The following is a 15,741-nucleotide window of genomic DNA, read 5'->3' on the forward strand; positions in this document are numbered from 1 at the left end:
TTCTAGTTCGATCAGCGTTTGGAATTATGGATCTCTGTTGCTATTCTTTGGTTCAGTTTTAAGCATTATTTTAGAGTAAAAGTCTTATGTGTTAAACATTATTACCAAACCCTTACCTACCAAAAGTTTCGGATATTTGGAGAATAGTCTTCCGTCTACACTTTAAATAGAATGATAATTCAGTGATTATTAAAATTTTCTAAGTATAGAGTCCTCAATATTAATTTGGAATATTGAGATGGAAATTTGTCCAAATCTTCCTTTTGGAATTCTAAGGTGTTCAGTTTTATGATGATAGTTGGAATATTTGGATCACTAAATAGATATAAGGAAGGATCTAGTTATTATTTGAATAAAACTTGGAGAAAGGAAAAAAGGAAATTTCTTTTAGTCGAAAAGTTTGATTACCGGTTGGAATATGAATATTTTTACTATACTGTCTCTAATATTTTTAAAATTATTTTAGTATAATAGACATAGCAGAACATTATTGCCCAACTCTTCTAGTCAAATGAAATAAAATCATAATCAGGTGAATATTACAATTCTCAAATTAGAAAGAAAATATTTTGAAAGACTTCAAGATGAAACCAGAATATTGCCATTTGAAACCAGTAAATGATAAAAATTAATGATAATGTGTTAGTAAAATATAGAAGAGAAGACTTTTATTCAACAAAAATAATATCCAACCTAGTAAAATGCTAAAGATCTGTTAATAATATCGGATCAGATTTAAGCATTATTTTATTCTTTTAGACAGACTTTTCTAGTCATATCTTAAGGATCTTGTCATATGATCTGTGATCTGTGAATTTAAAATGTTTTTGGGATTTATTTTAATAAAATAATATTAAAATCAATGAACTATTTTACACATTGTTTTGCAATAATTCAAATTTTATTGGTGAACTCAGATTAGTGTTGGAATATTGAGATCTGAAAGCAATATATGCTTAATTCTGATGCTTGATTTTAGTGCAAAAGTGGAAGGAGCAGATTTTCAAATAGAAAACATTACCCAAATTAGTTTCAAAAGATGTTACGGAGAATATTTTTGTAGAATATGTTAACCCTCTAAATCCTCAAGGCATGGGTCTTGTTTGTCCTTCTTTTAAAAAAGAGCAAAAAACACCATTAAAACATGGATTTTAAGGGGCAAAAATTTTCCGCAAAAATATTATCCGTGAAATTTTACTGTAAGTCTCTGAATACACCAAAACGGAAAAATCAACCAGAAAGTCAAATTTCGTATTTATTAAGAATTTTATTTTAAAGTACCCCAAAAATTTAGCGTGAATAAAAATAGTTCAAACTAAAAATCACTAATATCTCTATTATATTAAGAAACAGATTTTCATTTGTTACAGAAACTAAGAATCAAAAACCATTATTTAGACTTGTTCCAGAATTCCTCGTTATATTAAGAAAGAAATTTATTAATTCAATATTTTATTGTACAAATGGTAAGGTCTTACTAAACACTTTTTACCCAAACAAGATCTTGTCTGTTTTTCTATACCCAAAATCAAAAAAAATGGGGGTATATTTAATTAGTCATTCCGTTTGTAACACATCAAAATATTTGTCGCAGACCCACATTAGTGTATATATTCTCGGTCCTCAAAATATTCTAAGACGATCTAGTTATGTCTGTCCGTCCGTCTGTCTGTCTGCTGAAAACGTGATAGGGCCCAAACGAAAGGAGCTAAAATTTTTCACAAATACTCTCTATTAATAAGGTTTGTTTTTTTATTAAAAATATTAGTCCATGATTACACCTAGCCCCCATACAAATGTCCTCCCGAAATACTGTTTAAGCAGTAATAATTATGTTTATTATGCGGCAAGGCTGACAAAATTTTGCACAAATTAGTTTTCTGAAATTATACTGTAAGTTATGGCGAAAATCGATCAATATTTGTTCTTAGTCCCCATACAAGGTCGCCCTCAGAAAATGACTTCAGCATTCATAATTGTCTTATAATAATTAATATCTATATCTATTCTATATGAACAAAAATCTGTCCCACATATTGATGGTGGGTATACAAGATTCGGCACAGCCGAATGTAACTCTCTTACTTGTTGTGTTTGTTATATTAAAATTTTTTGTTTGAGTTTTTAAATACAGGCTGACAAAATACTCATCTCATTAGGTATTGTTTTGATTTGTCATTGTTGTATTTGTTAATTTATTTATTGTATGACCAGGTATTTTGTGATTTTTGCTAAAAGGCAACGAAAATACACACCAAAACTAAATATTATGATCAGTCCGTAAATAAAAATCGACTAGAGTGGTAATGACGAGTAGTTGGTCAGTTAGTAATTTATAAGCGAATATTTAAATTAATTAATCAAGAAAGAAACAAATTAACAAAATATATTACAAATAAATATATGACATAAACAAATAAACTAAAAACATGAAATAATCGTTAATCGTGTAACTACGTTTGTGTTAAATTAAAACTCACTATGTGCCTTTAAGTGAAAAAAAAGAAAAACCCCCATATTGGCTTACAAAAAAAGAAATTTAAAGCAAATAATTACAGTGCAAAATTTTTTAATCTCAAATTCATAAGAAATTTTACTTTAAAAAAAAAAGTAAAATGTTTAAGTTATACTTAAGTTCTTTGTCATTTTTATTACTCATCTTTTGTTTTAATACGCAACATCTTCAAATTCCCCCTGTGGCTTGTCCCAATTATTTTCAATATTTCATTGATAATTCACAGTACGTCGGAAAGATCTCGATACCCACAGTATCGAATAGTATAGAGTTGTTGGTGTATTTCAGTCAGAAGCAACCATTGCAATCGGTAAGAGAATTATGTGTTTTATTTTTGTTAAACGAATTTCTAAATGTTAAGTAAATAACAATTGTACATATTTGTTGATTTTGTTAAGTGGACTTTATTTTGAAGTTATGGCCAATAATCGATACTTGTGTTTAATTTTATCTGGTGAACATTGGCAAAAACAATCATCCTAAAAAATGTTAGGACGTGCCGCAAGCTCTCAGAGTTTTGAGATGCATTTACAAGGGGAAAAATTAATTTTTTTTTCAGTTTTTGTAAAAATGTTGCCATTAAAGAATTAATTTTGCAATTTAATTTAAAAGAAAAGAAATGTGTACGTAATTGTCGTTCTAATGAGGCATAAAAAACAGAAATTGGTCAAAAAATTTTAAAGTTATTAAAAATTCCCCAGGTCATTAACGTGTCTCAAGCCACTAGCACAAGAAATATAGGAACATATTTTGAGAAATATTAAAAAAAGCTCATTTTTACTTAAAACATACTATCCATATTTACTTGTATATGAGTTTTTGGCTTCGTAGGATACCATTAACCTATTCGCAGGTATCACCAAAAAAATAAAAAAAATTTTAACGGCAGTTTCAAAACTCCATTTTAAATTTTTTAAAAATTTTGTTAAACAAATTTCTAAATTTTTTGATCATCTCATTGGGATTTATTGATAATATAATAAGGAATAAAAATATTGAAAAATGATGAAAATATCTCCTATATGTTTTCCATAAATTTTAAAATTTTCGAGAAAAGCAAATTATTTGGCAATTTTTTGGCGAATGAGCTCTATTTCCTTACTGTTACAAATTTTAAGTAAAAACTATTCAGAATATTATAGTCCTGATAATTCTAAATATACTCTGAAAGTTTTACTAAAATTTTAAAACACTAAACTTTAAATCGTGAATTTGTGAATTTCCTTGAATTTGTTAATTGTCAAGAGTTATATACATTATTGGAAAGTAGACAAAATCCTCTATCAATTGATATATAACATGTCTACCTTATGTTTTTTTACGTGGCAAATTAATTAGGGGAAACTTAACAACTCGCAGATAATTTACCTAACATAGAAATTCATAAAAAAGCATTTTGCCTACATAACAACATTTTTATGAATGTAAACAACAGTGCTAGGTAAATTCTCAGCGAGTTGCTAGGTTTTCCCTAATTAATTTAATATAATGTAAACATGTTATATATCAATGGATAGTCGATTTTGTCTACTTTCCAATAATATATAGCTTTTGACAATGAACAAATTCATGGAATACTTTTTTGAAAAATATGACAAAAAATGCTTTTTAATGAGTTTTGGCATACATACAAATTTTTCAAAATGAAATAAAATTTTTATTTATGAATATTTTTTAATGAAATTTTACACTTATATAAATTTTTTTATTGAACTTATTTGGAGCGAAATTTGTGTAGATACATATATAAATTAAACAATTATGACCGATAAAGTCCAATTTCGAGAGGACATTTGTATGGGGGCTAGGTGAAATAATGGACCGATTTCAGCCAGTTTCAATAGGCTTCATTCTTTGGCCGAAAAAATAATATGTACCAAATTTTATCGAAATATCTTCAAAATTGCGACCTGTACTCTGCGCACAAGGTTTACATGGACAGCCAGCCATCCAGCCAGACGAACGGACGGACGCACGGACATTTCCGGAAAAAGTGGCGAAATTTATAAATACCGAGTAATATGCCAATATTTTAAAATTTAATGAATTTGTACAATATTTGAATAAATTTATACGACCATAGTATGTAACACCCAAAAATATTAGTCTAACTCCCACCCTAAGTGTATCGATCGACTTAGAATCACTTTCTGCGTCGATTAAACGATGTCCGTCCGTCTGGCTATCCATGTAAATCTTGTGCGCAAAGTACAGTTCTGAATATATTTCGATAAAATTTGGTACATTACATTTTTCGGTCCAAGGATCAAGTCTATTCAAACTAGCTAACATCGGTCTTCCAAAATTGGACTTTTTCGGTCATAACTGTTTAATTTATATAATTATCTACACAAGTTTTGCTCCAATTAAGTTTTATATATACGAAATTCATATTACCTAATTTTTTGACGATCTGTCAATAATTATTCATAACTCCCATATAAATCCCGCTCCGAAAATCACTTTAACGAGCATAAATACACATAAAATTCAACAGAAATAATTCTAATATAGCAATAAATCACACGACCTAAATTTTTGACGATCGGTCCGTAATTAGTCATAGCTTACATATAAAGCCTTCCTCTGAAAATCATTCACGAAAATAAATTATTGAAAAATTTAAAAGAAAATGTTTTTGATCATTACTTGTTTGTATTTCACTTGTTTTTGCCACACTCTTTAGACAGACATCCTTAAATCAACTTCCTTATATATAAGGATCCACTTTTCCATTATTAATTTATAAGGTTGCAAATTAATATTGTAGAAACAACCTTCAGACACGATGAAGGGTATAAATAAATTGTTATTTTAACATTTTATATTTTCATCAATTTATGGTTCATCCATTTCTTGATATAACTCCAATTACAAATATAGCAAAATATAGTGATTATGATTATAAATAGTCAAATGTAGATCAAACCCAGCAAAAGCAAAAACTCATTTTTGTTGGTTTATTTAGAACAAAACTTATTCCCATAAAAAGTATTGAAATATTCCAAAAATGGGATTTTTTCGTTTTTTGGCTATAATATTCATACTAGGGGCGGGGTTATTAGAACCCTTAACAAAATAATTAAGAACATATTGGGCCATCTAAAATAGATTATTATAATTTGATATCGATTATGCGATTTGAGAATTTTTGCTCTAAATTTGAATTTTACATAAAAAAATAGGCATTTTTTGAATGGACCTGGTCCCCTCGGTATCAAAAATTATAATTTTTTTTTCATTTAAAATATTTCACTATATATTTTTGAAATCGAAACACAAACGAAGAAATAGGATCATTTTTCAAATTGGTCCCGCTCGTGGTGGAGTCATGAGGTCCAAAACTTAAACTTGACAGTACTTCCTCTTTGCGCATGTGAAATTTCATTCAAATTGGACTAAGGGTTTAAAAGTTACAGATTTATTTCCATGTTTTTTTTTTCTCATACCACCGTTTAAAAACAAAAATTTCGAGATTTGTGTAAACATTTTTTTTGCCAAAAAAAAATTATATTTTTGATACGACTGAGCAGATTAAAAAAAGGTTTAGTCTTACTTAAAGGAAATTTTATTACGAAATTTCAATTTTTTATTTTATTCAATAAGTTAAACAGTTTTTGAGTTACACGAATATATGTTGTGCAACCTCCTCCATTTTCGAAATAACGGTATATCTCGAAAAAAAGAGCTAACCTAAAATACGGTTAGTACCAATGGATTAAGCGTACCCGAATTATGTTAACCCGCCGGGTGCCCCGCTTGACAGAAAAAAGTGTCAAATTCGTGCACAGTGTTATTAATACCTAATATGTGTATGTTATTAGCCAACGTTGCGTTTTCGATCGGGTAGTGGTACAAGATGGGTTAAAGATGCCGAAATGTTATTTATTTTTGGGCCAATTTTGATGAAACTTAAGAAATATATAACATGAAGTCTAGTATTAACAATAACAGCTCAAAAATGGAAATAAACCTTAATACTTGGGGTTAAAATGACAATCAGCTTTTAAAATCACGAAAAATACAGTTGCTATGAATGGTGCTATTGGATTTGGTTAGAATAAATTATTGAAATTTTAAATGAAAAATGTTTTTGCACATTAACTTAATGTAGAGTATTATATGGTCGGGCTTGTCCGACCATACATTCTTACTTGTCTTTCTATTATATTCTGCAGAATTTTACATGGGATGTAAATTATGCCAATGAAGTATGTACTTGACTCGTATGTAAATTGTACAATACTAACTACATTATCTAGATTGGCTAAGAAAAATTTATAATTTTTGAAACATTGAACTTTTCCATAATCCAATATTACACTCCGCATAGTGATGTAAATAATTTTACGCACAAAATTTGATCATAAAAATTAAATTAATGCCTCTATAAAAGTTATGATTACAAAATTATTAATTCGGATATAGTAGTGGCTTTGAAAAATTTACATACATAAATAAATTAATAGAAAAAGGTGATCAAATTCTTATCTGACGAGTGTATTTTAGTATTTATACCATTATTTATTTATGTCTATTTTCCTGCGTCTATCTTCTTCAACTCTTAAAAATGTGTTTGGTCATCTTATAAATCATCTTGTTCCGTATTTTGTTGCTGCATTTCGCAGGGAATACAAGTTCGTGTGTCTATCTTCTGTCATTCCTGACATCTTAACTGGTTTTATAACAAGCATTAATGTCTTTTTTATTAACGTTTATGTTGAACATTCATTATTTTGTAAATATAAAATTAAAAATTCAAATTAATTCTTGAAATATTTATGATAACAAAATTGTTGAATAGTTAAATATTCATAGTGTTTTTATATGAGAAAATAAAAAACAACAACAAGAACAGTTGCTGTTTAACTACTTAGGAGAATAAGTTATTGGCTAATTACACTGTGCTACATCAAAAATATGCAGGGGTTCTCATATAGCAAATCTGTTTTACCTATAGAATGGAATAGATTTTGCAAAAATAAGAGTATCTGAAAAATAATTCCGTCTTATGTTGCATTCATAAGGTACTATATTTTAAAAAAATATTAAATTCTTTCGAAACATTGTTGTCCAAATTATCGAGCGAAATAAGGTTATATCGTACGTGACAATTTTGAGGTACATGTAGAAATATTCTGCGAATCTTGAGAGGCGTTATGTTTTCTTTTAATTTCTGACACTAAACCAAATATTTTTCCTTGCTTTACCTCTATAGCCCTCCGTTAGTCGCAATCATTTTCAATCGAGACTAATCGCAATGTATCAAATTGATATCAATAAAAGAAAAGCGCGTTTGAAAGTAATCTCTTCACTTTTTATTTCGAAAACATAAAAACAATATTAATTGCAATGTATTTAAAAGCGTAATAAAAAAAATTCAGTAAAAATATTATATTATCAAAAAATAGCTTAAAATTTAGGGTGATTAAAAAAATTTACAATAAAAAAATGTTTGCCTGTATCAACCAGATCAGTTGTAACTAACGGAGGGTTAAATTTTGCGAATGAGCTCAATATCCATACTGTTATGAATTTTAAGTAGAACCTAAAAACTGGAGAATGTTAAACCTTAAGTTTAATTTGCCATGTAAAAAAAATAAGGGAGACATATTATATATCAATGGACTTTTGACAATTAGAAAATTCATGGAATATTTTTGGAAAAATATGACAAAAAATGGTTTTTATTGAATTTTTTCATAGATACAAATTTTTTAAATTGAAATTAAGCTTTTATTTATGAATAGTTTTTAATGAAATTTCACAGTTATGTTGAATTTTCTATTAAAAATGGAAAAATAAAAACAAATTTTGAAATTTATTATCAGCCATCCCGCAACTCTCAAAAAAGTGTTGAAAAATCCCAAAAATTGGTTATTTTTGCACTAAAGTTGAATTTTATATAAAAAAATTGGCGTTTTTCGTTTTCATTTAGAAGATTTGATGAAAAGTTAACTTTTCAAAAAGTATACATTTTTTACACATCCACGTAGAAGTTTTTGCGATAATTTAAAAAGAAAAAACGCACTTTTTTCCTAAAAAATTAGCCAAGAATCGCCTTTTTAAATTTTTTTAAATTCGAATGCATATAACTATGGACTTAGTCATTATTTTTAAACAATTATTTTTCTATTGGACACATGCATGTATAGTTACTCCAATAAAGGAAAATTAGATAATCGGAAAATATTTGGATCCGTTGGTATCTAAAAACTGGGGAAAGGTGGGTAAAAATGTTGAAAATTTAATTTTCAAATACGAATAGCTCCTAAGATATAATTGATAGGTAGGACGAGGTTTCTGTAGTGCTCGATGAGGAGATTCTATATGTGTAATTTTTTGAAACCGGAATACAAACGAAGAAATAGGACAGTTTTAAAAATGCATACCGAGGTGGGCCCATAAGGTCCAAGTTCAAAACTTAAATTCGACAACACTTCCTATTTATGCATGTGAAATTGCATTCAAATCGGACTTACCGTTTAGAAGTTACATATTTATTTCCCTTTATTTTTTTTTCTATACCACTATGAGTCGTTTAATTTTCTATCACTGTGTAATTAGATGCGTTTCGTTACCTCTATCGTATTAAATGAAAAAGTTAGAGAAAGGTTTTATAAATATGAAATTAATTTATTTAATCAATGCCTCCAACAGTAAAGATTCAGAAGATTACGTATCACTTTAAAGGATTATGTGACATCGATCTCAGAAACTACCAGTAATACTTAGATCCTATAAAGATCCTTCGCCTGGGTAAGGATCTTGCGAGGACTTAAGTACACCTGTGGTCTAACATTCGTTTGTGAATGTGCAAGTTCATTTGGCACATTCACAAAGGGTGACTAAATGTTACTTATCTTGTCAAGATATTGTGGTCTAATAACTGGATTCTAATCTTTTGCTGTTGGGTCTAATACTAAGTCTTTGCCGGGGATTATACGGTACATATACACTTTTAAGGTCAAGGTGAGTGGTACCAGTACCGATGACTTGGATGGTTAGTTAGTATTTAAATAAACTAGTCCACGCACGTCGTCACTGCGTTGATGGTCCAATTTTTTACGTGCTCATTCGTGGGAACAAAAATTTATCCGAAATTATTTAAAACAAAAACAAATGAAACTTCCGCTTTCGGGGACGATGGAGAGGGGTCAGAGGGGTGGTGGTAACGGCAGGCAATCTGGAAAGCTACAGAGTTGATAAAAGTACACGTCACTGAGGGTTCTGTAGTGACTATTCATGTGGCACTTAGATCTTTGAAATGTCACTTAATATATTTTTAGTGGAAGACTGCAGGAGAGCTCTCAAAGAGTTATTGGTACAATACTCAATCAGATTATGTTAGGCACCAGGGCACTGATCTAGATTATGGTATTAAGGAACGGGGGGAGGGGGTAAGACCTCTGATATATCACTACTACAGGCTAATATGTGAAAGATTCCTTTACTCCACCAACCAATCCTGGTGTAGTATTACGGTTTATTAAGTTTTCAAGACTTTTTGGCTAAAACTGGATGCAAAGACAACAAAAACACTAATTGGGTTGGATAGGTGTAGTCTCAGAATTCCAGTAGGAGTGATAAGAGGTCACTTCTCAATTGCAACCTTCATAGGTAAATGGGATAATATCATACAGGATTTTTGTGGGGTGTGTGGGGATGTAGAGGAGTTGGAGACAGTAGAGCACATTATATGCAACTGCCCGAGACTACAGATTCATAGATTTAAGCCTCCGTTAGTAGCAATCATTTTCAATCATTTGATATCAATAAAAATAATCTATTCACTTTTTATTTCGAAAACATAAAACACAATATTAAATTCAAAGTATTTAAAATAATAATACAAACAAAATTGCAGTATAAATATATTTTTATCAAAAATAGCTTAAAACTTAGGGTGTTTAAAAAAATTTACAATAAAAAAAAATGTGCCTGTATCAACTACATCAGTTGCGAGTAACGGAGGGTTAATTTGAAAAAAAGTGGCAGTGAAGCACACCGATGCTAATGGTGAATATGTTTCATCGGTTTCATCGGATTCTGTGTGTCTGAAATGCAGCTTGAATGCTATAAAAAAAAAATAATTTTTGTAACGAATCATTACTTGCGCTGAAAAATGGATCCATTACGATAACCGTATCGTATGCGAAGCCCGTCCAACCAGCCGAATCGACATCAATGCCAAATATCCTTGGCGCTAAGGAAATGTGTTCCTTTTGCTCCTTCTATTACGAGCTGATGAAATCTGACCAGACCATCACAGGTCCCATAATTTTTATGCAATTGAGTAAAATGATATTGAAAATATCAATATTTTTACAAAATCTGTCCACATTTTTGAGCGGGTGGGTAATGTTTAAATGGCAGACTAATTATAATAAATGTTTATTATAATTTGTAAAAGAAATTAGAAAAATAGATGTGACATTTTTTTAATGATAAACTTATTTTTTTTTTAAAAAAATTTACCATTTGCTAAAGTTTTAATTTTGTTGGTCGAGTAAGTTAATGTCTGAGAGAATTCTTATTGTCAGAGTTGTACTGTGGAATTTTATGGGGATAATCTTGGTGGAAGATCTTAACCCTATAGTTCATGTCTTTAGGGGTTAGTTATACCCTTTTTTCGAGAACATCAAAAAATGTCCTTTCAAAAAGTACAATTAAGGATTAAAATATTCTACGAAAATTTTTGACGGAAAATTTCAGTGGGGGTCTTCAAAGATACCAAAGTTGTAAATGAAGCTCTTTACTCTTAATTCGGTCTCAATTTTTTTTTAAAAAATCACCTAAAATCCGAAATAAAATAAGATTTTAACTTGACAATGTAGGGATTTTTGTTTAATAGAGTGTAGTGCGCATGGTAATTATTTAGTTTAACTTAATTTATTTTTATTAATCTTTACAGAATTACTATGGCCGGATTTCATTGGAAAGTAGAAATCCTATTATATATCGGGTGGAATTTCCCTCTCCCAACGAAGTGCCTAAGTTGACCAAAATAACAGTCAATGGTCAGGATATTTGCATATCAAATGACTGTAAGTTAATCAAATATAACATGTTTCCCTCCTTTATAATCATTTAAACTCGTTTATTCATCATTTTAGATGCAGCTCCCAGTACACGTCTCTTTTTAAACCACAAATTAAAAGTAACCACACAAGCATTATCCAGTACCATGCCCCAAATTCTAACACAGCAATACCCCTTTAACACACAAACATTTCAACAGTTTCCAACGTCTGTTATACAGGTGCAACCCACACGAGAAGTAGCACAGTTTTCACAAACTCCAACGCAAATATATGACAACAAATTTGGATCTACGGGCTCAGAAACTCAAACTTTAGACCAACCAGTGAGAGCAAATGCCCAATGTGGTCTCGGCAATACGGTAACGGCCTTTGTATTCGGAGGCGATGAAGTAATGCGTGGTGAATTTCCTTGGTTAACAGCCATTTATGTTAAGTCAGCCGGTTTGCGATTCTTATGTGGCGGTTCGTTGGTTTCCTCCAGGACAGTGGTTTCGGCAGGTCACTGTTTTAAAATTGGAAGCGTAACAGCCAGTCGTTTGGTTGTGAATTTGGGTAGACACAATTTAGAGGATTTCAGTGAGCAGGGCTTTGTCACCAGGGAAATAGAGAACCTCTTAGTTCATCCTGAATATAATTCGAATCTGTTTCCGGATGCCGATTTGGCAGTGCTACATCTTAAGCAACCAGTGCAGTAATATTCCATAAATATACAGTAATATGTTTATAATAATAATAATAAAAAAACTTTATTTCTTTCTATTCACCAGATATTCAAATGCAATACGCCCTATATGTTTATGGGCTGACAACTCCGACTCTAATTATATAGTGGGTCAAGCTGGCGTATTGGCCGGCTGGGGAGCAGACGAACTGGGCCGCACATTTACTCCGGTACCCAAGAAGGTCGATACCAAAATAGTAAGTGACGCCGAATGCCTGCGCTCTTCGCCCGCCTACAATATGCTGACCTCACCACGCACCTTTTGTGCTGGAAATCGTGATGATACAGGTCCCTGTATGGGAGACTCAGGCAGTGGCCTGATGATCAGCCGCAATGGCCGCTGGTATTTGAGGGGCATAGTATCGGCTGGCCAGACAAAAGATCGTAAATGTAATTTACAAGAATTCGTGGTTTTCTGTGATGTGGCAAAACATATGCAATGGCTACAAAATAATTTAGTTTCGTAGTTTTAAAATTATGTTTAATTAACAATAAACAAAATACTTATAAATATATTTATTAAATATAACTTAAGGTACTATCAGACTACATGTATTTTACATATGTACCGTCAAATTTTCTATCTGTAAAAGTTGTACACATCGTCTGATACATATAAAACATTACATGTGTAAAATACATGCTCTATTTTCCTGTGAAAAACATAAACAAAACAGCTGTTTTGCTTTGAAATAAAATTCTTTGAAAAAAATTTTAAAGAAAATGAATAATGAACATGAAAAGTATGCGGTTGTAACATCCATTTTACTTTTAACAACATTATAATTTTAGCAGATTTATAATTTTAACAATTTATACACATCAATAAGTCAGCTGTTGTTTACATTTATAGGTTATGTCATACGGAAAAACATAGGCAGGTGTGATAGCAAAAATTATGTATCATATGTAAAATAATAATTTTGACATGCATACGGAATTACATATGAATAAAAAAGTAAAATCATATATGTAAAATACATGTAGTCTGATAGCACCTTTAAGTCTGCTTTTACACACAGCAAGTCTAATTGAAGCAAGTCTACTTGAAGCCAGTCTCTTCGATTCCCTTTTAAACTTGCTCGTCTGTTTACACACAGCAAATCTGTGTTCAATTTTGTATGTCAAAACCTAATAGACGCCATATTGAAATAGAGAAAACAAAAGAGAATTGAAGAGACTTGATAGTACAAGCAAGTGTGTACCCTAGGGTGGCCCTTAATAAACGAAAGTTGGATTTTTTCCATTCTCACCCTCCAGTTTGGTGAAGGTTAGTAAACAAATCATCCTGAAACAATTTTAGGTAAATCGGTTGGGGTTAAGACGTGCCGCAAGCCCTCTGAAGTTTTGAGATGCATTTACAAGGGGAAAAAATGCATTTTTTCAGTTTTTGTAAAAATTTTGCCATTAAATAATTACTTTAGCAATTTAATTTAAAAGAATCGAAATGTGTACATAATTGTCGTTCTAATAAGATATAAATGACAAAAATTGGTTAAAAAATGTTAAAGTTATTAAAAAATCGCCAGGCCATTAACGTGTCTCAGGCCACTAGAACATGAAATGTAGGAACAAAATTAACATATTTTGAGAAATATTAAAATAAAAGTTTATTTTTACTTAGAATATATCCATATTTACTTGTATATGAGTTTTTGTCTTCGTAGGATACCGCTAACCTATTCCAAAAAAAAATATTTTTTTTAACGGCAGTTTCAAAACTCCATTTTCAAATTTTTAAAAATTTTGTTAAACAAATTTCAGAATTTTTTGATCATCACATGGGGATTTATTAACAACATAATAGGGAATAAAAATATGAAAAAAATATGACAATACCTCCTAGCGAGTTAAATTTTGAGATTTTCGAGAAAAACTAATATTTTGGCCATATTTTGGAGAATGAGCCGAATTTCCTTACTGTTATGATTTTAAAGTAAATGCTATTCAGAATAGTATAGTCCAGGTAATTTAAAATATAGTCTGAAAGTTTTACTAAAATCGGAAAACTTTAACCCTTAAATCGTGAAGGTCAAAGTTCAAATTTTTCAATATTTCAAATTTCTCATGGAAAGATAGCGAAATGTTATATATTTTTGGGCCGATTTTGATGAAACTTAAGAAAAATGTAACACAAAGTCCAGTATTTACAAAAACAACAGAAAAATTTAAATTAACCCATAATAGCACTTGGGATTAAAATGATCCCAAACTTCTAAAACCATTAAAAAATAGTCAATTTCAATAGAGCTGATGAAAATGTTATGTTTATAGGAAACAAACTTTAAAATATTGTGTTGTGTATTAGAAAATAGTATTACGAAGCTATTTTGAAAAATGTTCACAATTTTCTTCAATTTTGACCACACATTTTTCAAACGGCAAAATATTGTATTTATACCTGATTTTTGCTTTAATAACGTAATTAATATTTTATTGAGGATTTTTGAATAATAAAATTGATTTTAACCCTTTAGTGTACTTTTGATTTAATAGATTTAAAAAATAACTTGAATGATTGAATTTATTTTACTCTGAAAAACATTAAAGTTATCACCATTCATATTGAATGTGTTTTTCGTGACTTTAAAAATTGAGTATCTTTTTAACCCCAAGTGCTATTAAGGGTTAATTTTAATTTAAACTAAATTATTAAGAATTAATTGATCTTTTAAACTGCAATGTTAGTTTTTTTCATTTTCATAAACATTTTAAAAGTTATAAAGCCTTATTTACAAAATTTATGGAAAAATTTCGAAAAATTGTAATGTAGGGCACCTTAATGAGCCAATTCATTGTAAAAACTAAAAATGTTTGCACACAAAAATAAAGCATGGACATTTTTCATTTAAACTGTGTCCTCAAAAGTAGTGAAAATCGTGGGTCTTGACAAAGTTATGAAAAAAAAACTAAAAAAAGGCCGACAAACCCGATTTTTGGCAAAAACTTGACTTGAGCGACCTCTAAATCTCTTCCGAAAAATCTGAAAAAATTCTCAAAAATACTCTACCCTATAAGCTTTCAAATTATGCTTGAGCCCCAACAAAAAATTTTTTTTGGGACACCCTAATCTATATGTATGTAAATTTTTTTTTTCTATAAAATAAACTAAATTTGATACAAAAAAATTGGATTTTTTTATTTTTTGTATAAATTTTGAGATATTTTCACCAAAAACTGCAAAGGTAGTATTTCTATTGATGTAGTTGTTAGCTTCAAATGAGTATTAAGAAATAAGATTTTATTACTTATAAAATTTAATTACTTATAAAAAAATGATGGGGTATTATCTAAATATTTTATTACATTTTTAAATAATTTTAAATTTTTCTTTAGAAATTTTGGAGTAAAAACATTTTATTGAGGATAAAGCTAAAACATTATTTCTAGAAAGATCAAACAAATATTCCATAACATCTACCAGAATTATTATATTCAAAAGAAACATTTGTTTACGTAGA

General features: G+C 29.7%; 1 protein-coding gene across 1 annotated transcript; it reads left to right on the forward strand.

Moving 5' to 3' along the window:
* Window positions 1–2,310: 2,310 nt before the first annotated feature.
* LOC135950028 (serine protease gd-like) lies at window positions 2,311–12,890 on the forward strand. Its single transcript, XM_065499553.1, has 4 exons — window positions 2,311–2,825; window positions 11,430–11,562; window positions 11,632–12,250; window positions 12,327–12,890. The coding sequence occupies exons 1-4, from the start codon at window positions 2,616–2,618 to the stop codon at window positions 12,745–12,747; spliced, it is 1,383 nt and encodes a 460-aa protein (XP_065355625.1). The 5' UTR covers window positions 2,311–2,615; the 3' UTR covers window positions 12,748–12,890.
* The last annotated feature ends 2,851 nt before the right edge of the window (window positions 12,891–15,741 follow it).

Source organism: Calliphora vicina, chromosome 1 (genome assembly GCF_958450345.1).
Source record: "Calliphora vicina chromosome 1, idCalVici1.1, whole genome shotgun sequence".
Lineage (NCBI taxonomy): Eukaryota > Metazoa > Arthropoda > Insecta > Diptera > Calliphoridae > Calliphora > Calliphora vicina.

What these genes read in the sequence shown, in the direction of transcription:
- LOC135950028 (XM_065499553.1), top strand. Translation starts at nt 2,616, where the DNA reads ATGTTTAAGTTATACTTAAGTTCTTTGTCATTTTTATTACTCATCTTT. An exon ending in AGAAGCAACCATTGCAATCG is followed by an intron (nt 2,826 to 11,429) that starts GTAAGAGAATTA and finishes TAATCTTTACAG; the next exon opens with AATTACTATGGCCGGATTTC. An exon ending in CATCTTAAGCAACCAGTGCA is followed by an intron (nt 12,251 to 12,326) that starts GTAATATTCCAT and finishes TCTATTCACCAG; the next exon opens with ATATTCAAATGCAATACGCC.